The 22,022-nt window shown below is 53.1% G+C and overlaps 1 protein-coding gene across 1 annotated transcript in view; it reads left to right on the top strand.

Annotated features, from left to right (window-relative positions):
* Positions 1-8,988, top strand: part of LOC132384773 (low-density lipoprotein receptor-related protein 1-like) — a 337,602-nt gene extending 328,614 nt beyond the window's left edge. The window contains 4 exon segments of the mRNA XM_059956253.1: positions 2,919-3,025; positions 4,021-4,137; positions 5,035-5,211; positions 8,657-8,988. Coding sequence (XP_059812236.1) covers positions 2,919-3,025; positions 4,021-4,137; positions 5,035-5,211; positions 8,657-8,973 — 718 coding nt within the window. The 3' untranslated portion in view covers positions 8,974-8,988.
* The last annotated feature ends 13,034 nt before the right edge of the window (positions 8,989-22,022 follow it).

Here is a 22,022-nt window from a genome sequence, read left to right as displayed (position 1 = left end):
CCTACAGCAGGCTGTCATCAAAAACTGAGTGACTGCAATAATGGGACGAGTGAGGGAGCCCACCAAGAGACCTATGACAAGTCTGGAGGAGTTACAAGCTTCAGTGGCTGAATTGGGAGAGACAGCGCATACAATAACTGTTGCCCAGGTGCTTCACTAGTCGCAGCTTTATGGGAGAGTAGTAAAGGGAAAGCCACTGTTGAAAAACACTCACATGAAATTTCGGCTGGAGTTTGCCAGAAGGTATGTGGGAGACTCTGAAGTCAGCTAGAAGATTCAATGGTTTGATGAAACCAAAATTAAGTTTTTTGGCCAACAGACTAAATGCTGCCTGGCCTGCTGAACTCCTCCAGCATCTTGTGTGTGTTGCTTGGATTTGCAGCATGCAGGTTTTCTTTTGTTTGTGAACATTTGTGGCTGGACTTGAAAAGGGCTACTCACTCATGATCCCCATGCAATCTGACCAAGCTTGAGCAGCTTTGTAAAGAAGAATGGGGAAAAATTGCAGAGTCCAGAAGTGCAAAGCTGATAGAGACCTATCCACACAGACTCAAGGCTGTAATTGCTGCACCTACTAAACACTGATGTGAGGGGGTTGAGTAATTATGTAATTCATTATTTTGTGTTTAATATTTGTAATATACTTTGACCAATTTGTTTTGACATGAAAGAATCTTTTCTGTGATTGTTGTCAAAAAAGCCAAATTAAATCCACTGTGATTCAATATTGTAAAACAATAAAACATGAAAACTTCTAAGGGGTGGGGTGAATACTTTTTATAGGCACTGTATAAAGAGCAAAAGAGAGGCGAGCGTAGATTCAGACTGCTGGAAATGATGCTGGAGAGATTGTAATGGGAGGCCAAAAAATGGTGAATGAACTGAATAAGTATTTTGCATCAGTCTTCACTGTGGAAGGCACTAGCAGTATGGTTGAAGTTCAAGAATGTCAGGATGGAAGTGAGTTAACTTGCCATTAATAGGGAGAAGGTGCTTGGGAAACTGAAAGATCTGAAGATAGATATGTCACCTGAATCAGAAGTTCTACACACTAGGGTTCTGAAAGAGGTGCCTTAAGAGCTTGTGGAGGCATTAGTAATGATCTTTCAAGAATCAATAGATTCTGGCATGGTTCTGGTGGACTGGAAAGTTTCAAATGTCACTTCACTCTTAAAGAAGGGAAAGAGGCAGAAGAAAGGAAATCATGGACCAGTTAGTCTGACCTCAGTGATTGGGATGATGTTGGAGCCGATCATTAAGGATGAGGTTTTAGGGTATTTGGAGGCACATGATAAAATATACTGTAGTCAGCATGCTTTCCTCAAAGTTGCTTGGATTTTGGCAAGGTGCCACACTTAAGGCTGCTTAACAAACTATTACAGGAAAGCTACTCGCATGGCTAGAGCATTGGTTGATTGGCTGGAGGCAAAGAGTGGGAATAAAGGTGTCTTTTCTGGTTGCCTGCCAGTGAGTAGTGGTGTTCCACAGGGGTCTGTGTTGGGACCTCTTCTCTTTACTTTGTATGCCAATAAATTGGATGACAGAATCGATGGCTTTGTGGCAAAGTTTGTGGCTGATATGAAGATAGGTGGAGGGGTAGGTAGTATTGAGGAAGCAGGGAGGCAGCAGAGGGTCTTAGATTAGGAGAATGGGCAAAGAAATAGGACATGAAATACAGTGTCATGAAATGCTGTCATGCACTTTGGTAGAAGGAATAAAAGCACAGACTATTTTCTAAATGGGGAGTAAATTCAAAAATCAGATGTACAAAGGGACTCGGGAGTCCTCATGCAGGATATAAGGCACTGATAAGGCTTCATTTGGAGTATTGTGAGCAGTTTTGGGCCCTTTATCTAAGAAACAATGTGCTGACATTGAAGAGGGTTCAGAGAACGTTCACAAGAATAATTCTGGGAATGAAAGCGTTATCATACAAGGACTAGTTAATTGCTCTGGGCATGTACTTGCTGGAATTCAGAAAAATGAGGGATGATCTCATTGAAACCCACTGAATGTTAAAAGGCCAAGATAGAGTCGACGTGGAGAGGATGTTTCTTACAGTGAAGGAGTCTAAGACCAGAGGACACAGCCTCAGAATAGAGGGACATCCATTTAGAACAGAGATGATGAGGAATTTCTTTAGCCAGTGAGTGGTGAGGATCTGTGGAATTCATTGCCACAGGCGGGTGTGGGGACCAAGTCATGGGTATATTTAAAACAGATAGATTCTTGATTAGTCAGGGCATGAATGGTTATGGGGAGAAGGCAGGAGATTGGGGCGGAGAGAAAAATGAATCAGCCATTTTGAAATGGCAGAGCAGACTCGATGAGCCAAATGGCTTAATTCTGCTACTATGCCTTATGAGCCAAACGTGGCAGGTGGGAGTAGGGAGAGGCAGTCAGAAGCATCACATGCACATAACATCAGATAGGGAGACGGGAACTGTGCACAGTGCTCCCGATGTGGGTCTGACCCAGGGATAGGGAGACAGGAACTGTGCATGGTGCTCCCGGTGTGGGTCTGACCCAGGGATAGGGAGACGGGAACTGTGCATGGTGCTCCCGGTGTGGGTCTGACCTAGGGATAGGGAGATGGGAACTGTACATGGTGCTCCCTGTGTGGGTCTAACCCAGGGACAGGGAGACGGGAACTGTGCTCGGTGTTCCCAGTGTGGGTCTGACCCAGGGATAGGGAGATGGGAACTGTGCTCGGTGTTCCCAGTGTGGGTCTGACCCAGGGATAGGGAGACGGGAACTGTGCACGGAGCTCCCAGTGTGGGTCTGACCCAGGGATAGGGAGATGGGAACTGTGCAGGGTGCTCCCGGTGAGAGATTCTCCCCCACTGGGACTTATGGCTGACCTTTTGATTGCTCCGCTGAAGGTGCCTTTAATTTGATGTGTGCCGTCTCTTCTGCAGCACTATGTACTGGTCAGATTGGGGTAATCACCCTAAGATCGAGAAGGCATCGATGGACGGAACCCTGAGGCGGACCCTTGTGGAGAACAGCCTGCAGTGGCCCACAGGTAGGTAACCATGTTCCACTGCTGAGTGATCGATCAGCAGGATACAAAATTGACCTTGTGATGGAGTCAGAGGGCGATGGGGTGGGAGGATGGTGTTTGTTTCTGAGTCCAGAGGTCTGTGACCAGTCATGTACCGAAGAGACCAGTGCTGGGACCTCTGTTTTTTTTAAATCTGTTATCAGTGATTTTGTGAGAATTTCATTAGCAGTGGTTCGTGAATTTGAGGGTGACACCAAAACTCTGTGGTGACCATAAGTCATAGGAGTAAAGTTAGGCCATTGACCCATTGAGTCTTCTCAGCCATTCAGTTATGGCTGATTTATTTTCCCTCTCAACCCTATTTTCCTGTAACCTTTGACACCCTTACTAATCGAGATCCCAATGACCTGACCACCCACTGGCTAAGGAAGTTCTTCTTTATCATTGTTCTAAAGGGACATCCTTTTTTCTGTGGCTGTGCCCTCTGGTCCTAGACTCTACCACTATTGCAAACATCCTCCCCAGGGTCACTGTATTTTCAGTATTCTTCTAAGCTCCAGTGAGTAGAGGCCCAGAGCTATTAGACCTTCTCCAATGCCAGGTGGACAGTAAAGAAAGTTGTCCAAGAATATCACATTGATCTAGGTCAACTGGGGAAGTGAGCCAAGGAATAATAGGGGCAATTGAAATCTGACAAGTGTTTGCAGTTCTGTAAGTTAAACCAGGGTAGGACGTCATAGTGAATTGTGGGGCCCTAGCGAGGGTTGTCATAGTGGGTCAGGTATGTAGATGAGTGGTCAGGAAGGTATTTGGTATGTTTGCCTTCATTAGGAGAGGAGTTGAACTGTTGCTTTACAGCTGTACAAGATGTTGGCACACTGTGCTGAGGGAGGAGCTGTGAGAGGGAGTATTGAGAAAAAGGTGGTCAAGGGGGAATGGTGGTCGACGCAAGTGGGAGTGTTCAGGGAGGAGAAATCTGTGCCCCATCTTCATGCTGCTCATGTTCCGGGTTTCAGGACTGGCTGTTGATTTCTTCAACCAGCGGCTGTACTGGGCTGATGCTAAGCTCTCAGTCATTGGCAGTGTGCGCCTCGACGGAAGTGACCCAGTGGTGGCCATCGACAGCAAGCAAGGTACGGTGGGGCTGCACCATGTCAGTCTGTCTCTCCCTCTGCTCCCTCCTTTTCTTCCTCTCTCTATCTCTTTATCTATATCTTATCTATCTCCCTCCCTTTTTCACCCTCTTTCTTCCACTCCGTCTCTCACTTTCTGTCCCCCTTCTCAGTCCCTCCCTCTGTCTCTCTTTCTTTTTCACTCTTTTCCTTTGCCTCTTTCTTTCTACCTTTCACTCTCACCCTATCCCTCTCAAACTTTATCCCTGCTCCTCTCTCCCCTCTTTTTCTTTTTCCTTTCTCAACATCGCTCTTCTACTCATTTAACTCTTTGTGTTTGCTCCCACCTCCTCTCTCCCCTCCTTCCTGCCCTCCTTCAATTACCACTTCTTGTCTCTTTTCACTCCTCACCTTTTCCCACCTTCACTGATGTACCTCTGCCCCTTCTCACTCCCCAACACCTCTCATCCTTCACTCCCTCCCTCTCTTCCACACTTCTCCTCTCCCTCTTGCCTCAACACCTTCCCACCTCACTCACCCCCCACAATCCTCCTCCTTTCCATCCTGCACTCCCCCTCCTCTAACTGTCCTCTCTCTCTCTCTTTCTCTCTCTCTCTCTCACCCTCACTCCCCACCTCTTCCTCACTTCCCCTCATTCCCCCTTCCACACTCTTCCTTACTCCTCTGCCTCACTTCCCCACCTCTCCCCTCCCTTTATTTTCTACTTCCCACCTCCTCACTCTTTGACACACTTCACCCATCCCTCACTCCCCTTCCTCTAACTGCCCTCACTCTCACTCTCTCTCCTTCACTCCCACACACTCCTCTTGCTCTGTCCCACACTCCCCCCACCTTTCACTACCTCTCTCCCTCCCTTCTCCTCTCACCACCTCACTCCCCCCACCCCCCACCCCACAGGTCTGAGCCACCCGTTCAGCATTGACATCTTCGAGGACTACATCTACGGTGTGACTTACATCAACAACCGTATCTTCAAGGTGCACAAGTTTGGTCGGGACCGGGCACAGACCCTCACCTCTGGGCTCAACCATGCTACCGACGTCGTGCTGTTTCACCAGTACAAGCAGCAGGATGGTGAGGATGTAGAACATCGTGCCGGTCAGCACAGGAACAGGCCCCTCAGCCCACAATTAGCTAAACTAGTAATCAAGCATCTAACTAAACGAATGCCTTTTGCCTGTACAGCATCTATTCCCTACACATCCATTCTCTTCCGGTCTAAGAGCCTCTTAGACCCCTCTATCATATCTGCAGCACATTCTAGGCACCCGTGCTCTCTGTGTAAATAAAACTTGCCTCACACATCTACTATGAACTCTCCCCTCCTCACCTTAAATGCATGCCCTCTGGTATTAAACATTTCAACTCTGGGAAAAAGATACTGTCTGTGTTCTCTATCTATCTTTTATAAGCTCATAAACCTCTATTAGACCTCCCTTCAGCCTTTACCACTCCATAGAAAACAACCCAGCTTCTCCTTTTAGCTGATGCTCTCTAATCCAGGCAACATTCCAGTGAACCTCTTCTGCACCCTCTCCAAAGACTCCACTCCCTTCCTGTAATAGGGCAACCAAAAAAATGAATGCAGTACTCCAAATAAAGCTGCAAAATAACTTCATGACTCTTGAATGCCTTCTTTACCACCTTATCACCTTATGTGGCCACTTTAAGGGACCTGTGGACATGGACCCCAAGATCCCTCTGTACATTAACACCATTAAGACTCCTGCCATGAACAGTGTACTGTCCCTTTACATTTGACCTTCTAAAGTGCAACACTTCATACTTGCCCAGCTTAAAGTCCATTTGCTATTTCTCCACCCATTTCTGCCATTGATCTGTATTCTGCTGTGTCCTTTGTCATTTTTGTACACTGTCCTCAATAACACCTATTTCTGTACCTCTGGAACCCTCCCTAAAATGTCTGGGGTGGGGAAACCCCAGACCATCTTATCTCTTGCCAGCACAAGTCCTATCATCCACCACCCTCTATCAATTCTGAAGTGAAAAGGCCAAGTCACCATGGACTTCATGCATCTCAATTAATTTATCAGCCTCCAATGAGGGACCATAAGACAAACATAGGAGAATTGGGCCATTCAGCCTATCGAGTCTGCTCCACCATTCCATCATGGCTGATTTATTATCCCTCTCAACCCCATTCTCCTGTCTTCTCTCTGTAAACGTTGATGCCCTTACTAATGAAGAATCTACCAAACTCACTTTAAATATACCCAATGAGTTGACCTCCACAACCATCTGTGGCAATGATTTCCACAGATTCACTACCCTCTGGCAAAGGAAATTCTTCCTTTTCTCTGTTCTAAATGAATATCCCTCAGAGGTTGTGCCCACTGATCTGAGACAACCCCACTGCAGGAAACGTCCGCTTCATATCCACTCTGTGTAGGCCTTGCAATATTTGATAGGTTTCAATGAGATCTCCTATCATTCTTTTAAACTCCAGTGAGTACAGGCCCAGAGCCATCAGACACTTATCATGCATTAACATTTCCATTCTCAGGCTCATTCTCTGAACCGTCTCTGGATCCTCTCCAATGTCAGCACATCCTTCCTTAGATATGGGGCCCAAAATTGCTCAGGATACTCCAAATGCAGTCTGACCAATGCTTTATAAAGCCTCAGAATTACACCCTTGCTTTTATATTCTATGGTCCACTCGAACTGAAAACTATTTGCCTTCCTTACCACCATCTCAACCTGAAAGTTAACCTTTAGGGAATCCTGTGCTTGGACTCGCAAGTCCCTTTGCAACTCATAATTTTTGAATTTGCTCTGTTCAAAAATAGTCTACACAGTTATTTCTTCTCCCAAAATGCATGACCATACACTTTCCTACAGTGTATTCCATCTGTCACTTCATTGCCCATTCTTCTAGTCTATCCAGGTCCTTCTGCAGACTCTCTGCCACCTACTGCCTTCAGTAAGACTTTACAAAGGCCCTGACTAAGGTCCATGAAGATGTCCCAGCATCTATCACTTTTGTTGCTCCCTAAAATACTTCAGTCATGTTTATAAGGCGTGAACTGCCCTGCATAATGCCCCAAAGACTGCTCCCAAACAGACCAAGTTTCCAAAGTCAAGTTTATTGTCACCCACACAAGTACATGTGTGCACAGGCGCAATGAAGAAGCATCAGTGACTCAACATTCATAAGAAAACCATAAATTATACAAGAAAGAGCAAAATTAGAACAAAACCAAGCCCACTTTAGTGCAAAGTGGTCACAGTGTTGCTGTACTGAGGTGGTGATCAGGGTTGTGCCGGTTGGTTCAGGTACCGAATGGTTGAAGGGAAGTAGCTGTTCCTAAACCTGGTGGTGTGGGACTTGAGGCTTCTGTACCTCCTGCCCGATGGGAGCTGTGAGAAGATGGGATGGCCTGGATGGTGGGGATCTCTGATGATAGACGTTGCCTTCTTGAGGCAGCACCTCCTGCAGATACTACCCATGGTGGGGAGGGATGTGTCCGTGATGTACTGGGCAGAGTCCACGACTCTCTGCAGCTTCTTATGTTCCTGCACATTATCTGTGCAATTCTCTGTCCAATGAAGCAGTGGAGGCTATCTTAATAAATATATTTAAGACAAGGTTGGAATGATTTTTGCATAGTAGGAGAATTAAGATTTCTGGGGAAAAGGCAGGTAGGTGGCGATGAGTCCACAGCCAGATCAGCCATGATCTTATTGGATGGTGGATGAGGCTCGACACTCCCGCTCCAATTTCTTATATTTGAATTGCCGTACCAGACTGTGATGCAAACAGTCAGAACACTTTCAACAGTACATCTGCAGAATGTAGTGTGCTCGGTGACAAGCCTCATCTCCTAAGAGGGTTTAGTATCATGTATGCAAGTCCCTGTGTGTACAGGTACAATGAAAAACTCACTCACAGCAGCATCACAGGCACAGAGCATCAGAAAAACAACGTTCACAAGGAAAACATAATTCTGCACAAGAGATTCTGCAAATGATTGAAATCAAGAGCACCATTCAAAAAATGCTGAAGGAACTTAGCAGGTCAGGCAGCATCTAAGGAGGCAAATAAACAATCGACACTTCGGCCGACACTTTTAGTCCTTCTTAAGGACTAAAATCCTGTTTACTTCATTGAGGTTGGGAGGGTTAAGAGCTTCAAGTTCCTAAGAGTGAACATCACCCATTATGCTGGCTGCTTGACTGAGACAGTGGGAGTCTGGTTTCTGTGATATACTGAGCTGTGTCCACAACTCTGTGCAGTTTCTTGAATGCATGTGCAGAGCCGTACCAAGCCATGATGCATTCAGATAGAATGCTTGCTTGTGGTGCACCAATAAAAATTGCCGAGTGTCAACTTACTAATGCTGAATTTCTTTAGCCTCCTGAGGAAGTAGAGGAATTGGTGAGTCTTTTTGGCTGTGCCATAAAGATGGTTGGATCTAGATGTTCACTGCTAGGATATTGAAGCTCCCAGCCCATCAGCCTCAGCACTGTGTGACTCTTGCCCTGTCTCCTCCTGCAGTGACAAACCCTTGCGACCGGAAGAAGTGTGAGTGGCTGTGTCTGCTGAATCCCACCGGGGCCACCTGCACCTGCCCTAATGGACGAGGGATGGTCAACGGGACCTGCGTGGAGACCTCCTCCCCCACCACTTCCCCCAACAGTGAGAGCTTCTCCCTCTTCTTCCTGCTCTTTGGCACTGTGTGTATGTATGTGTGTAAAATGGCGGGAGCAAATAACAGAAATGGAGAAGGGTGTAGGGGCTGGAGGGAGATACAAAATCAGGTGAAGAGCAGGGAGGGAGGTCACAGAGATGGGGAGGAAGACAGTCACAGATAGGGAAAGGCGTAGGGGAGGGAGGGGGCACAGATAGACAAGGGTGTAGGTGAACGGAGGGGGTCACAGAGACATAGGGAGTCAGGGAGACAGGAATGGGTCACTGAGATGAGGAGGGAGTTACAGAGATGAAAAGAGGTGAAGAGCCTGCGGGAGTTACTGACCCTGGGAGCGGTGAAGAGCCGGAGGCGGCTACTGGCACTGGGAGTGGTGTAGAAGGGATTACTGACCCTGGGAGGAGTATAGAGGAGGATACTGACATTGGGAGGGGTGTAGAGGGGGTTACTGACCCTGGGAGGGGTATAGAGGAGGTTACTGACCCTGGGAGGGGTATAGAGGGGATTACAGACCCTGGGAGGGGTGTAGAGCCAGAGGGGGCTACTGGCAGTGGGAGTGGTGTAGATGGGATTACTGACCCTGGGAGAAGTATAGAGGACCTTACTGACATTGGGAGGGGTGTAGAGGGGGTTACTGACCCTGGGAGGGGTATAGAGGAGGTTACTGATACTGGGTGGGGTGTAGAGGGCGTTACTGACCCTGGGAGGGGTGTAGAGCCAGAGGGGGCTACTGGCTCTGTGAGTGGTGTAGAAGGGATTACTGACACTGGGAGGGGTGTAGAGGGGGTTACTGACCCTGGGAGGGGTGTAGAGCCAGAGGGGGCTACTGCAACTGTGAGTGGTGTAGAAGGGATTACTGACACTGGCTGGGGGTTAGAGGGGGTTACTGGCTCTGGGAGTGGTGTAGAGGGGGTTACTGACGCTGGGAGGGGTAGAGAGGTGGTTACTGACACTGGGAGGGGTGTAGAGGAGGTAACTGACATTGGGAGGGGTGTAGAGGTGGTTACTGTCCCTGGGAGGGGTATAGAGCCGGAGGGGGCTCCTGGTACTGGGAGTGGTGTAGAACGCATTACTGACCCTGGGAGGGGTATAGAGGGGGTTACTGACCCTGGGAGGGGTATAGAGGAGGTTACTGACATTGGGAGGGGTGTAGAGGGGCTTACTGACCCTGGGAGGGGTGTAGTGCCAGAGGGGGCGACTGGCAGTGGGAGTGGTGTAGAAGGGATTACTGACCCTGGGAGGAGTATAGAGGAGGATACTGACATTGGGAGGGGTGTAGAGGGGGTTACTGACCCTGGGAGGGGTATAGAGGAGGTTACTGACCCTGGGAGGGGTATAGAGGGGATTACTGACCCTGGGAGGGGTGTAGAGCCAGAGGGGGCTACTGGCAGTGGGAGTGGTGTAGTTGGGATTACTGACCCTGAGAGGAGTATAGAGGAGGATACTGACATTGGGAGGGGTGTAGAGAGGGTTACTGACCCTGGGAGGGGTATAGAGGAGGTTACTGACACTGGGAGGGGTGTAGAGGGGCTTACTGACCCTGGGAGGGGTGTAGTGCCAGAGGGGGCGACTGGCACTGGGAGTGGTGTAGAAGGGATTACTGACGCTGGGAGGGGTATAGAGGAGGTTAATGACATTGGGAGGGGTGTAGAGGAGGTTAATGACATTGGGAGGGGTGTAGAGGGGGTTACTGACCCTGGGAGGGGTATACAGGAGGTTACTGACACTGGGTGGGGTGTAGAGGGGGTTACTGACCCTGGGAGGGGTGAAGAGCCAGAGGGGGCTACTGGCACTGTGAGTGGTGTAGAAGGGATTACTGACACTGGGAGGGGTGTAGAGGAGGTTACTGACATTGGGAGGGGTGTAGAGGTGGTTACTGTCCCTGGGAGGGGTATAGAGCCGGAGGGGGCTCCTGGTACTGGGAGTGGTGTAGAACGCGTTACTGACCCTGGGAGGGGTATAGAGGGTGTTACTGACACTGGGAGGGGTTTAGATGAGGTTACTGACACTGGGAGGGGTGTAGAGGGGGTTACAGACCCTGGGAGGGGTGTAGAGCCGGAGGAGGCTACTGGCTCTGGGAGTGGTGTAGAGGGGATTACTGACCCTGGGAGGGGTATAGAGCCGGAGGGTGCTACTGGTACTGGGAGTGGTGTAGAAGGCATTACTGACCCTGGGAGGGGTATAGAGGGGGTTACTGACACTGGGAGGGGTATAGAGGAGGTTACTGACACTTGGAGGGGTATAGAGGAGGTTACTGACACTGGGAGGGGTGTAGAGGGGTTTACTGACCCTGGGAGGGGTGTAGGGGGGTTACTGATACTGGGAGGGGTATAGAGGGGGTTACTGACACTGGGAGGTGTGTATAGGGGGTTACTGACCCTGGGAGGGGTGTAGAGCCAGAGGGGGCTACTAGCACTGGGGTGGTGTAGAAGGGATTACTGACCCTGGGAGGTGTATAGAGGAGGTTACTGACATTGGGAGGGGTGTAGAGGGGGTTACTGACCCTTGGAGGGGTGTAGAGGGGGTTACTGACCCTGGGAGGGGTATAGAGAAGCTTACTGACACTGGGTGGGGTGTAGAGGGGGTTACTGACTCTGGGAGGCGTGTAGAGGAGGTTTCTGACATTGGGAGGGGTGTAGAGGGGGTTACTGACCCTGGGAGGGGTATAGAGGAGGTTACTGATACTGGGTGGGGTGTAGAGGGGGTCACTGACCCTGGGAGAGGAGTAGAGCCAGAGGGAGCTACTGGCACTGTGAGTGGTGTAGAAGGGATTACTGACACTGGGAGGGGTGTAGAGGGGGTTACTGACCCTGGGAGGGGTGTAGAGCCAGAGGGGGCTACTGCAACTGTGAGTGGTGTAGAAGGGATTACTGACACTGGCTGGGGGTTAGAGGGGGTTACTGGATCTGGGAGTGGTGTAGAGGGGGTTACTGATGCTGGGAGGGGTATAGAGGTGGTTACTGACACTGGGAGGGGTGTAGAGGAGGTTACTGACATTGGGAGGGGTGTAGAGGTGGTTACTGTCCCTGGGAGGGGTATAGAGCCGGAGGGGGCTACTGGTACTGGGAGTGGTGTAGAACGCATTACTGACCCTGGGAGGGGTATAGAGGGGGTTACTGATACTGGGAGGGGTATAGATGAGGTTACTGACACTGGGAGGGGTGTAGAGGGGGTTACTAACCCTGGGAGGGGTGTAGAGGAGGTTACTGACACTGGGAGGGGTGTAGAGGGGGTTACAGACCCTGGGAGGGGTGTAGAACCGGAGGAGGCTACTGGCTCTGGGAGTGGTGTAGAGGGGATTACTGACCCTGGGAGGGGTATAGAGGGGGTTACTGACACTGGGAGGGGTATAGAGGAGGTTACTGACACTGGGAGGGGTGTAGAGGGGATTACTGACCCTGGGAGGGGTGTAGAGCCGGAGGGGGCTACTGGCTCTGGGAGTGGTGTAGATGGGATTACTGACCCTGGGAGGGGTATAGAGGAGGTTAATGACATTGGGAGGGGTGTTGAGGGGGTTACTGGCTGTCGGAGGGGTATAGAGCGGTGTACTGGCTGTGGGAGTGCTATACAGGATGTTACTGACACTGGGAGGGGTATAGAGGGGGTTACTGACACTTGGAGGGGTATAGAGGAGGTTACTGACACTGGGAGGGGTGTAGAGGGGTTTACTGACCCTGGGAGGGGTGTAGAGCCAGAGGGGGCTACTAGCACTGGGGTGGTGTAGAAGGGATTACTGACCCTGGGAGGTGTATAGAGGAGGTTACTGACATTGGGAGGGGTGTAGAGGGGGTTACTGACCCTTGGAGGGGTGTAGAGGGGGTTACTGACCCGGGGGGGGGGGTGGAGCCGGAGGGGGCTACTGGCATTGGGAGTGGTGTAGAAGGGATTACTGACCCTGGCAGGGGTATAGGGGGGTTACTGATACTGGGAGGGGTATAGAGGGGGTTACTGACACTGGGAGGGGTGTATAGGGGGTTACTGACCCTGGGAGGGGTGTAGAGCCGGAGGGGGCTACTGGCTCAGGGAGTGGTGTAGAGGGGGTTACTGACCCTGGGAGGGGAATAGAGGGGGTTAATCACACTGGGAGGGGTGGAGAGGAGGTTTCAGACATTGGGAGGGGTGTAGAGGGGGTTACTGACCCTGGGAGGGGTATAGAGAAGCTTACTGACACTGGGTGGGGTGTAGAGGGGGTTACTGACTCTGGGAGGCGTGTAGAGGAGGTTTCTGACATTGGGAGGGGTGTAGAGGGGGTTACCGACCCTAGGAGGGGTATAGAGGAGGTTACTGATACTGGGTGGGGTGTAGAGGGGGTCACTGACCCTGGGAGAGGAGTAGAGCCAGAGGGAGCTACTGGCACTGTGAGTGGTGTAGAAGGGATTACTGACACTGGGAGGGGTGTAGAGGGGGTTACTGACCCTGGGAGGGGTGTAGAGCCAGAGGGGGCTACTGCAACTGTGAGTGGTGTAGAAGGGATTACTGACACTGGCTGGGGGTTAGAGGGGGTTACTGGATCTGGGAGTGGTGTAGAGGGGGTTACTGATGCTGGGAGGGGTATAGAGGTGGTTACTGACACTGGGAGGGGTGTAGAGGAGGTTACTGACATTGGGAGGGGTGTAGAGGTGGTTACTGTCCCTGGGAGGGGTATAGAGCCGGAGGGGGCTACTGGTACTGGGAGTGGTGTAGAACGCATTACTGACCCTGGGAGGGGTATAGAGGGGGTTACTGATACTGGGAGGGGTATAGATGAGGTTACTGACACTGGGAGGGATGTAGAGGGGGTTACAGACCCTGGGAGGGGTGTAGAACCGGAGGAGGCTACTGGCTCTGGGAGTGGTGTAGAGGGGATTACTGACCCTGGGAGGGGTATAGAGAGGGTTACTGACACTGGGAGGGGTATAGAGGAGGTTACTGACACTGGGAGGGGTGTAGAGGGGATTACTGACCCTGGGAGGGGTGTAGAGCCGGAGGGGGCTACTGGCTCTGGGAGTGGTGTAGATGGGATTACTGACCCTGGGAGGGGTATAGAGGAGGTTAATGACATTGGGAGGGGTGTTGAGGGGGTTACTGGCTGTCGGAGGGGTATAGAGGGGTGTACTGGCTGTGGGAGTGCTATACAGAATGTTACTGACACTGGGAGGGGTATAGAGGGGGTTACTGACACTTGGAGGGGTATAGAGGAGGTTACTGACACTGGGAGGGGTGTAGAGGGGTTTACTGACCCTGGGAGGGGTGTAGAGCCAGAGGGGGCTACTAGCACTGGGGTGGTGTAGAAGGGATTACTGACCCTGGGAGGTGTATAGAGGAGGTTACTGACATTGGGAGGGGTGTAGAGGGGGTTACTGACCCTTGGAGGGGGGGTGGAGAGCCCGAGGGGGCTACTGGCACTGGGAGTGGTGTAGAGGGGATTACTGACACTGGGAGGGGTGTAGAGGGGATTACTGACACTGGGAGGGGTGTAGAGGGGTTTACTGACCCTGGGAGGGGTGTAGAGCCGGAGGGGGCTACTGGCATTGGGAGTGGTGTAGAAGGGATTACTGACCCTGGCAGGGGTATAGGGGGGTTACTGATACTGGGAGGGGTATAGAGGGGGTTACTGACACTGGGAGGGGTGTATAGGGGGTTACTGACCCTGGGAGGGGTGTAGAGCCGGAGGGGGCTACTGGCTCTGGGAGTGGTGTAGAGGGGGTTACTGACCCTGGGAGGGGAATAGAGGGGGTTAATCACACTGGGAGGGGTGGAGAGGAGGTTTCAGACATTGGGAGGGGTGTAGAGGGGGTTACTGACCCTGGGAGGGGTATAGAGAAGCTTACTGACACTGGGTGGGGTGTAGAGGGGGTTACTGACTCTGGGAGGCGTGTAGAGGAGGTTTCTGACATTGGGAGGGGTGTAGAGGGGGTTACTGACCCTGGGAGGGGTATAGAGGAGGTTACTGATACTGGGTGGGGTGTAGAGGGGGTCACTGACCCTGGGAGAGGAGTAGAGCCAGAGGGAGCTACTGGCACTGTGAGTGGTGTAGAAGGGATTACTGACACTGGGAGGGGTGTAGAGGGGGTTACTGACCCTGGGAGGGGTGTAGAGCCAGAGGGGGCTACTGCAACTGTGAGTGGTGTAGAAGGGATTACTGACACTGGCTGGGGGTTAGAGGGGGTTACTGGATCTGGGAGTGGTGTAGAGGGGGTTACTGATGCTGGGAGGGGTATAGAGGTGGTTACTGACACTGGGAGGGGTGTAGAGGAGGTTACTGACATTGGGAGGGGTGTAGAGGTGGTTACTGTCCCTGGGAGGGGTATAGAGCCGGAGGGGGCTACTGGTACTGGGAGTGGTGTAGAACGCATTACTGACCCTGGGAGGGGTATAGAGGGGGTTACTGATACTGGGAGGGGTATAGATGAGGTTACTGACACTGGGAGGGATGTAGAGGGGGTTACAGACCCTGGGAGGGGTGTAGAACCGGAGGAGGCTACTGGCTCTGGGAGTGGTGTAGATGGGATTACTGACCCTGGGAGGGGTATAGAGGAGGTTAATGACATTGGGAGGGGTGTTGAGGGGGTTACTGGCTGTCGGAGGGGTATAGAGGGGTTTACTGGCTGTGGCAGTGCTATACAGGATGTTACTGACACCTGGAGGGGTATAGAGGGGGTTACTGACACTGGGAGGGGTATAGAGGAGGTTACTGACACTGGGAGGGGTGTAGAGGGGTTTACTGACCCTGGGTGGGGTGTAGAGCCGGAGGGGGCTACTGGCATTGGGAGTGGTGTAGAAGGGATTACTGACGCTGGGAGGGGTGTAGAGGGGGTTACTGGCTCTGGGAGTGGTGTAGAGGGGGTTACTGACCCTGGGAGCGGTATAGAGGGGGTTACTGACACTGGGAGGGGTTTAGAGGAGGTTACTGACATTGGGAGGGGTGTAGAGGTGGTTACCGTCCCTGGGAGGGGTATAGAGCCAGAGGGGGCTACTGGCAGTGGGAGTGGTGTAGAAGGGATTACTGACTCTGGGAGGCGTGTAGAGGAGGTTTCTGACATTGGGAGGGGTGTAGAGGGGGTTACTGACCCTGGGAGGGGTATAGAGGAGGTTACTGATACTGGGTGGGGTGTAGAGGGCGTTACTGACCCTGGGAGTGGTGTAGAGCCAGAGGGGGCTACTGGCTCTGTGAGTGGTGTAGAAGGGATTACTGACACTGGGAGGGGTGTAGAGGGGGTTACTGACCCTGGGAGGGGTGTAGAGCCAGAGGGGGCTACTGCAACTGTGAGTGGTGTAGAAGGGATTACTGACACTGGCTGGGGGTTAGAGGGGGTTACTGGCTCTGAGAGTGGTGTAGAAGGGATTACTGACGCTGGGAGGGGTATAGAGGTGGTTACTGACACTGGGAGGGGTGTAGAGGAGGTTACTGACATTGGGAGGGGTGTAGAGGTGGTTACTGTCCCTGGGAGGGGTATAGAGCCGGAGGGGGCTCCTGGTACTGGGAGTGGTGTAGAACGCATTACTGACCCTGGGAGGGGTATAGAGGGGGTTACTGACACTGGGAGGGGTTTAGATGAGGTTACTGACACTGGGGGGGGTGTAGAGGGGGTTACAGACCCTGGGAGGGGTGTAGAGGAGGTTACTGACCCTGGGAGGGGTGAGGAGGAGGTTACTGATACTGTGAGGTGTGTAGAGGGGGTTACTGACCCTGGGAGGGGTATAGAGGAGGTTACTGACACTGGGAGGGGTGTAGCGGGGGTTACTGGCTCTGGGAGTGGTGTAGAGGGGGTTACTGACCCTGGGAGGGGTATAGAGGGGGTTACTGACACTGGGATGGGTGTAGAGGAGGTTACTGACATTGGGAGGGGTGTAGAGCCGGAGGGGGCTACTGATACTGGGAGTGGTGTAGAGGGGATTACTGACCCTGGGAGGGGTATAGAGCCGGAGGGGGCTACTGGTACTGGGAGTGGTGTAGAAGGCATTACTGACCCTGGGAGGGGTATAGAGGGGGTTACTGACCCTGGGAGGGGTATAGAGGAGGTTACTGATACTGGGTGGGGTGTAGAGGGGGTCACTGACCCTGGGAGAGGAGTAGAGCCAGAGGGAGCTACTGGCACTGTGAGTGGTGTAGAAGGGATTACTGACACTGGGAGGGGTGTAGAGGGGGTTACTGACCCTGGGAGGGGTGTAGAGCCAGAGGGGGCTACTGCAACTGTGAGTGGTGTAGAAGGGATTACTGACACTGGCTGGGGGTTAGAGGGGGTTACTGGATCTGGGAGTGGTGTAGAGGGGGTTACTGATGCTGGGAGGGGTATAGAGGTGGTTACTGACACTGGGAGGGGTGTAGAGGAGGTTACTGACATTGGGAGGGGTGTAGAGGTGGTTACTGTCCCTGGGAGGGGTATAGAGCCGGAGGGGGCTACTGGTACTGGGAGTGGTGTAGAACGCATTACTGACCCTGGGAGGGGTATAGAGGGGGTTACTGATACTGGGAGGGGTATAGATGAGGTTACTGACACTGGGAGGGGTGTAGAGGGGGTTACTAACCCTGGGAGGGGTGTAGAGGAGGTTACTGACACTGGGAGGGGTGTAGAGGGGGTTACAGACCCTGGGAGGGGTGTAGAACCGGAGGAGGCTACTGGCTCTGGGAGTGGTGTAGAGGGGATTACTGACCCTGGGAGGGGTATAGAGGGGGTTACTGACACTGGGAGGGGTATAGAGGAGGTTACTGACACTGGGAGGGGTGTAGAGGGGATTACTGACCCTGGGAGGGGTGTAGAGCCGGAGGGGGCTACTGGCTCTGGGAGTGGTGTAGATGGGATTACTGACCCTGGGAGGGGTATAGAGGAGGTTAATGACATTGGGAGGGGTGTTGAGGGGGTTACTGGCTGTCGGAGGGGTATAGAGCGGTGTACTGGCTGTGGGAGTGCTATACAGGATGTTACTGACACTGGGAGGGGTATAGAGGGGGTTACTGACACTTGGAGGGGTATAGAGGAGGTTACTGACACTGGGAGGGGTGTAGAGGGGTTTACTGACCCTGGGAGGGGTGTAGAGCCAGAGGGGGCTACTAGCACTGGGGTGGTGTAGAAGGGATTACTGACCCTGGGAGGTGTATAGAGGAGGTTACTGACATTGGGAGGGGTGTAGAGGGGGTTACTGACCCTTGGAGGGGTGTAGAGGGGGTTACTGACCCTGGGGGGGGGGTGGAGCCGGAGGGGGCTACTGGCATTGGGAGTGGTGTAGAAGGGATTACTGACCCTGGCAGGGGTATAGGGGGGTTACTGATACTGGGAGGGGTATAGAGGGGGTTACTGACACTGGGAGGGGTGTATAGGGGGTTACTGACCCTGGGAGGGGTGTAGAGCCGGAGGGGGCTACTGGCTCAGGGAGTGGTGTAGAGGGGGTTACTGACCCTGGGAGGGGAATAGAGGGGGTTAATCACACTGGGAGGGGTGGAGAGGAGGTTTCAGACATTGGGAGGGGTGTAGAGGGGGTTACTGACCCTGGGAGGGGTATAGAGGAGGTTACTGATACTGGGTGGGGTGTAGAGGGCGTTACTGACCCTGGGAGTGGTGTAGAGCCAGAGGGGGCTACTGGCTCTGTGAGTGGTGTAGAAGGGATTACTGACACTGGGAGGGGTGTAGAGGGGGTTACTGACCCTGGGAGGGGTGTAGAGCCAGAGGGGGCTACTGCAACTGTGAGTGGTGTAGAAGGGATTACTGACACTGGCTGGGGGTTAGAGGGGGTTACTGGCTCTGGGAGTGGTGTAGAAGGGATTACTGACGCTGGGAGGGGTATAGAGGTGGTTACTGACACTGGGAGGGGTGTAGAGGGGGTTACTGACCCTGGGAGGGGTGTAGAGCCAGAGGGGGCTACTGCAACTGTGAGTGGTGTAGAAGGGATTACTGACACTGGCTGGGGGTTAGAGGGGGTTACTGGATCTGGGAGTGGTGTAGAGGGGGTTACTGATGCTGGGAGGGGTATAGAGGTGGTTACTGACACTGGGAGGGGTGTAGAGGAGGTTACTGACATTGGGAGGGGTGTAGAGGTGGTTACTGTCCCTGGGAGGGGTATAGAGCCGGAGGGGGCTACTGGTACTGGGAGTGGTGTAGAACGCATTACTGACCCTGGGAGGGGTATAGAGGGGGTTACTGATACTGGGAGGGGTATAGATGAGGTTACTGACACTGGGAGGGGTGTAGAGGGGGTTACTAACCCTGGGAGGGGTGTAGAGGAGGTTACTGACACTGGGAGGGGTGTAGAGGGGGTTACAGACCCTGGGAGGGGTGTAGAACCGGAGGAGGCTACTGGCTCTGGGAGTGGTGTAGAGGGGATTACTGACCCTGGGAGGGGTATAGAGGGGGTTACTGACACTGGGAGGGGTGTAGAGGGCGTTACTGACCCTGGGAGTGGTGTAGAGCCAGAGGGGGCTACTGGCTCTGTGAGTGGTGTAGAAGGGATTACTGACACTGGGAGGGGTGTAGAGGGGGTTACTGACCCTGGGAGGGGTGTAGAGCCAGAGGGGGCTACTGCAACTGTGAGTGGTGTAGAAGGGATTACTGACACTGGCTGGGGGTTAGAGGGGGTTACTGGCTCTGGGAGTGGTGTAGAAGGGATTACTGACGCTGGGAGGGGTATAGAGGTGGTTACTGACACTGGGAGGGGTGTAGAGGAGGTTACTGACATTGGGAGGGGTGTAGAGGTGGTTACTGTCCCTGGGAGGGGTATAGAGCCGGAGGGGGCTCCTGGTACTGGGAGTGGTGTAGAACGCATTACTGACCCTGGGAGGGGTATAGAGGGGGTTACTGACACTGGGAGGGGTTTAGATGAGGTTACTGACACTGGGGGGGGTGTAGAGGGGGTTACAGACCCTGGGAGGGGTGTAGAGGAGGTTACTGACCCTGGGAGGGGTGAGGAGGAGGTTACTGATACTGTGAGGTGTGTAGAGGGGGTTACTGACCCTGGGAGGGGTATAGAGGAGGTTACTGACACTGGGAGGGGTGTAGCGGGGGTTACTGGCTCTGGGAGTGGTGTAGAGGGGGTTACTGACCCTGGGAGGGGTATAGAGGGGGTTACTGACACTGGGATGGGTGTAGAGGAGGTTACTGACATTGGGAGGGGTGTAGAGCCGGAGGGGGCTACTGATACTGGGAGTGGTGTAGAAGGCATTACTGACCCTGGGAGGGGTATAGAGGGGGTTACTGACACTGGGAGGGGTATAGAGGAGGTTACTGACACTGGGAGGGGTGTAGAGGGGATTACTGACCCTGGGAGGGGTGTAGAGCCGGAGGGGGCTACTGGCTCTGGGAGTGGTGTAGATGGGATTACTGACCCTGGGAGGGGTATAGAGGAGGTTAATGACATTGGGAGGGGTGTTGAGGGGGTTACTGGCTGTCGGAGGGGTATAGAGGGGTTTACTGGCTGTGGCAGTGCTATACAGGATGTTACTGACCCTGGGAGGGGTATAGAGGGGGCTACTGGCACTGTGAGTGGTGTAGAAGGGATTACTGACACTGGGAGGGGTGTAGAGGGGGTTACTGACCCTGGGAGGGGTGTAGAGCCAGAGGGGGCTACTGCAACTGTGAGTGGCGTAGAAGGGATTACTGACACTGGCTGGGGGTTAGAGGGGGTTACTGGCTCTGGGAGTGGTGTAGAGGGGGTTACTGATGCTGGGAGGGGTATAGAGGTGGTTACTGACACTGGGAGGGGTGTAGAGGAGGTTACTGACATTGGGAGGGGTGTAGAGGTGGTTACTGTCCCTGGGAGGGGTATAGAGCCGGAGGGGGCTACTGATACTGGGAGTGGTGTAGAACGCATTACTGACCCTGGGAGGGGTATAGAGGGGGTTACTGATACTGGGAGGGGTATAGATGAGGTTACTGACACTGGGAGGGATGTAGAGGAGGTTACTGACATTGGGAGGGGTGTAGAGGTGGTTACTGTCCCTGGGAGGGGTATAGAGCCGGAGGGGGCTCCTGGTACTGGGAGTGGTGTAGAACGCATTACTGACCCTGGGAGGGGTATAGAGGGGGTTACTGACACTGGGAGGGGTTTAGATGAGGTTACTGACACTGGGAGGGGTGTAGAGGGGGTTACAGACCCTGGGAGGGGTGTAGAGCCGGAGGAGGCTACCGGCTCTGGGAGTGGTGCAGAGGGGATTACTGACCCTGGGAGGGGTATAGAGCCGGAGGGGGCTACTGGTACTGGGAGTGGTGTAGAAGGCATTACTGACCCTGGGAGGGGTATAGAGGGGGTTACTGACACTGGGAGGGGTATAGAGGAGGTTACTGACACTGGGAGGGGTGTAGAGGGGATTACTGACCCTGGGAGGGGTGTAGAGCCGGAGGGGGCTTCTGGCTCTGGGAGTGGTGTAGATGGGATTACTGACCCTGGGTGGGGTATAGAGGAGGTTAATGACATTGGGAGGGGTGTTGAGGGGGTTACTGGCTGTCGGAGGGGTATAGAGGGGTGTACTGGCTGTGGCAGTGCTATACAGGATGTTACTTACACTGGGAGGGGTATAGAGGGGGTTACAGACCCTGGGAGGGGTGTAGAACCGGAGGAGGCTACTGGCTCTGGGAGTGGTGTAGAGGGGATTACTGACCCTGGGAGGGGTATAGAGCCGGAGGGGGCTACTGGTACTGGGAGTGGTGTAGAAGGCATTACTGACCCTGGGAGGGGTATAGAGGGGGTTACTGACACTGGGAGGGGTATAGAGGAGGTTACTGACACTAGGAGGGGTGTAGAGGGGATTACTGACCCTGGGAGGGGTGTAGAGCCGGAGGGGGCTACTGGCTCTGGGAGTGGTGTAGATGGGATTACTGACCCTGGGAGGGGTATAGAGGAGGTTAATGACATTGGGAGGGGTGTTGAGGGGGTTACTGGCTGTCGGAGGGGTATAGAGGGGTTTACTGGCTGTGGCAGTGCTATACAGGATGTTACTGACACCTGGAGGGGTATAGAGGGGGTTACTGACACTGGGAGGGGTATAGAGGAGGTTACTGACACTGGGAGGGGTGTAGAGGGGTTTACTGACCCTGGGTGGGGTGTAGAGCCGGAGGGGGCTACTGGCATTGGGAGTGGTGTAGAAGGGATTACTGACGCTGGGAGGGGTGTAGAGGGGGTTACTGGCTCTGGGAGTGGTGTAGAGGGGGTTACTGACCCTGGGAGCGGTATAGAGGGGGTTACTGACACTGGGAGGGGTTTAGAGGAGGTTACTGACATTGGGAGGGGTGTAGAGGTGGTTACCGT

This window comes from Hypanus sabinus, chromosome X1, assembly GCF_030144855.1.
Source record: "Hypanus sabinus isolate sHypSab1 chromosome X1, sHypSab1.hap1, whole genome shotgun sequence".
Lineage (NCBI taxonomy): Eukaryota > Metazoa > Chordata > Chondrichthyes > Myliobatiformes > Dasyatidae > Hypanus > Hypanus sabinus.
Note: the sequence above shows the minus strand (reverse complement) of the source record. Positions and strands in the feature narration are given on the sequence as shown.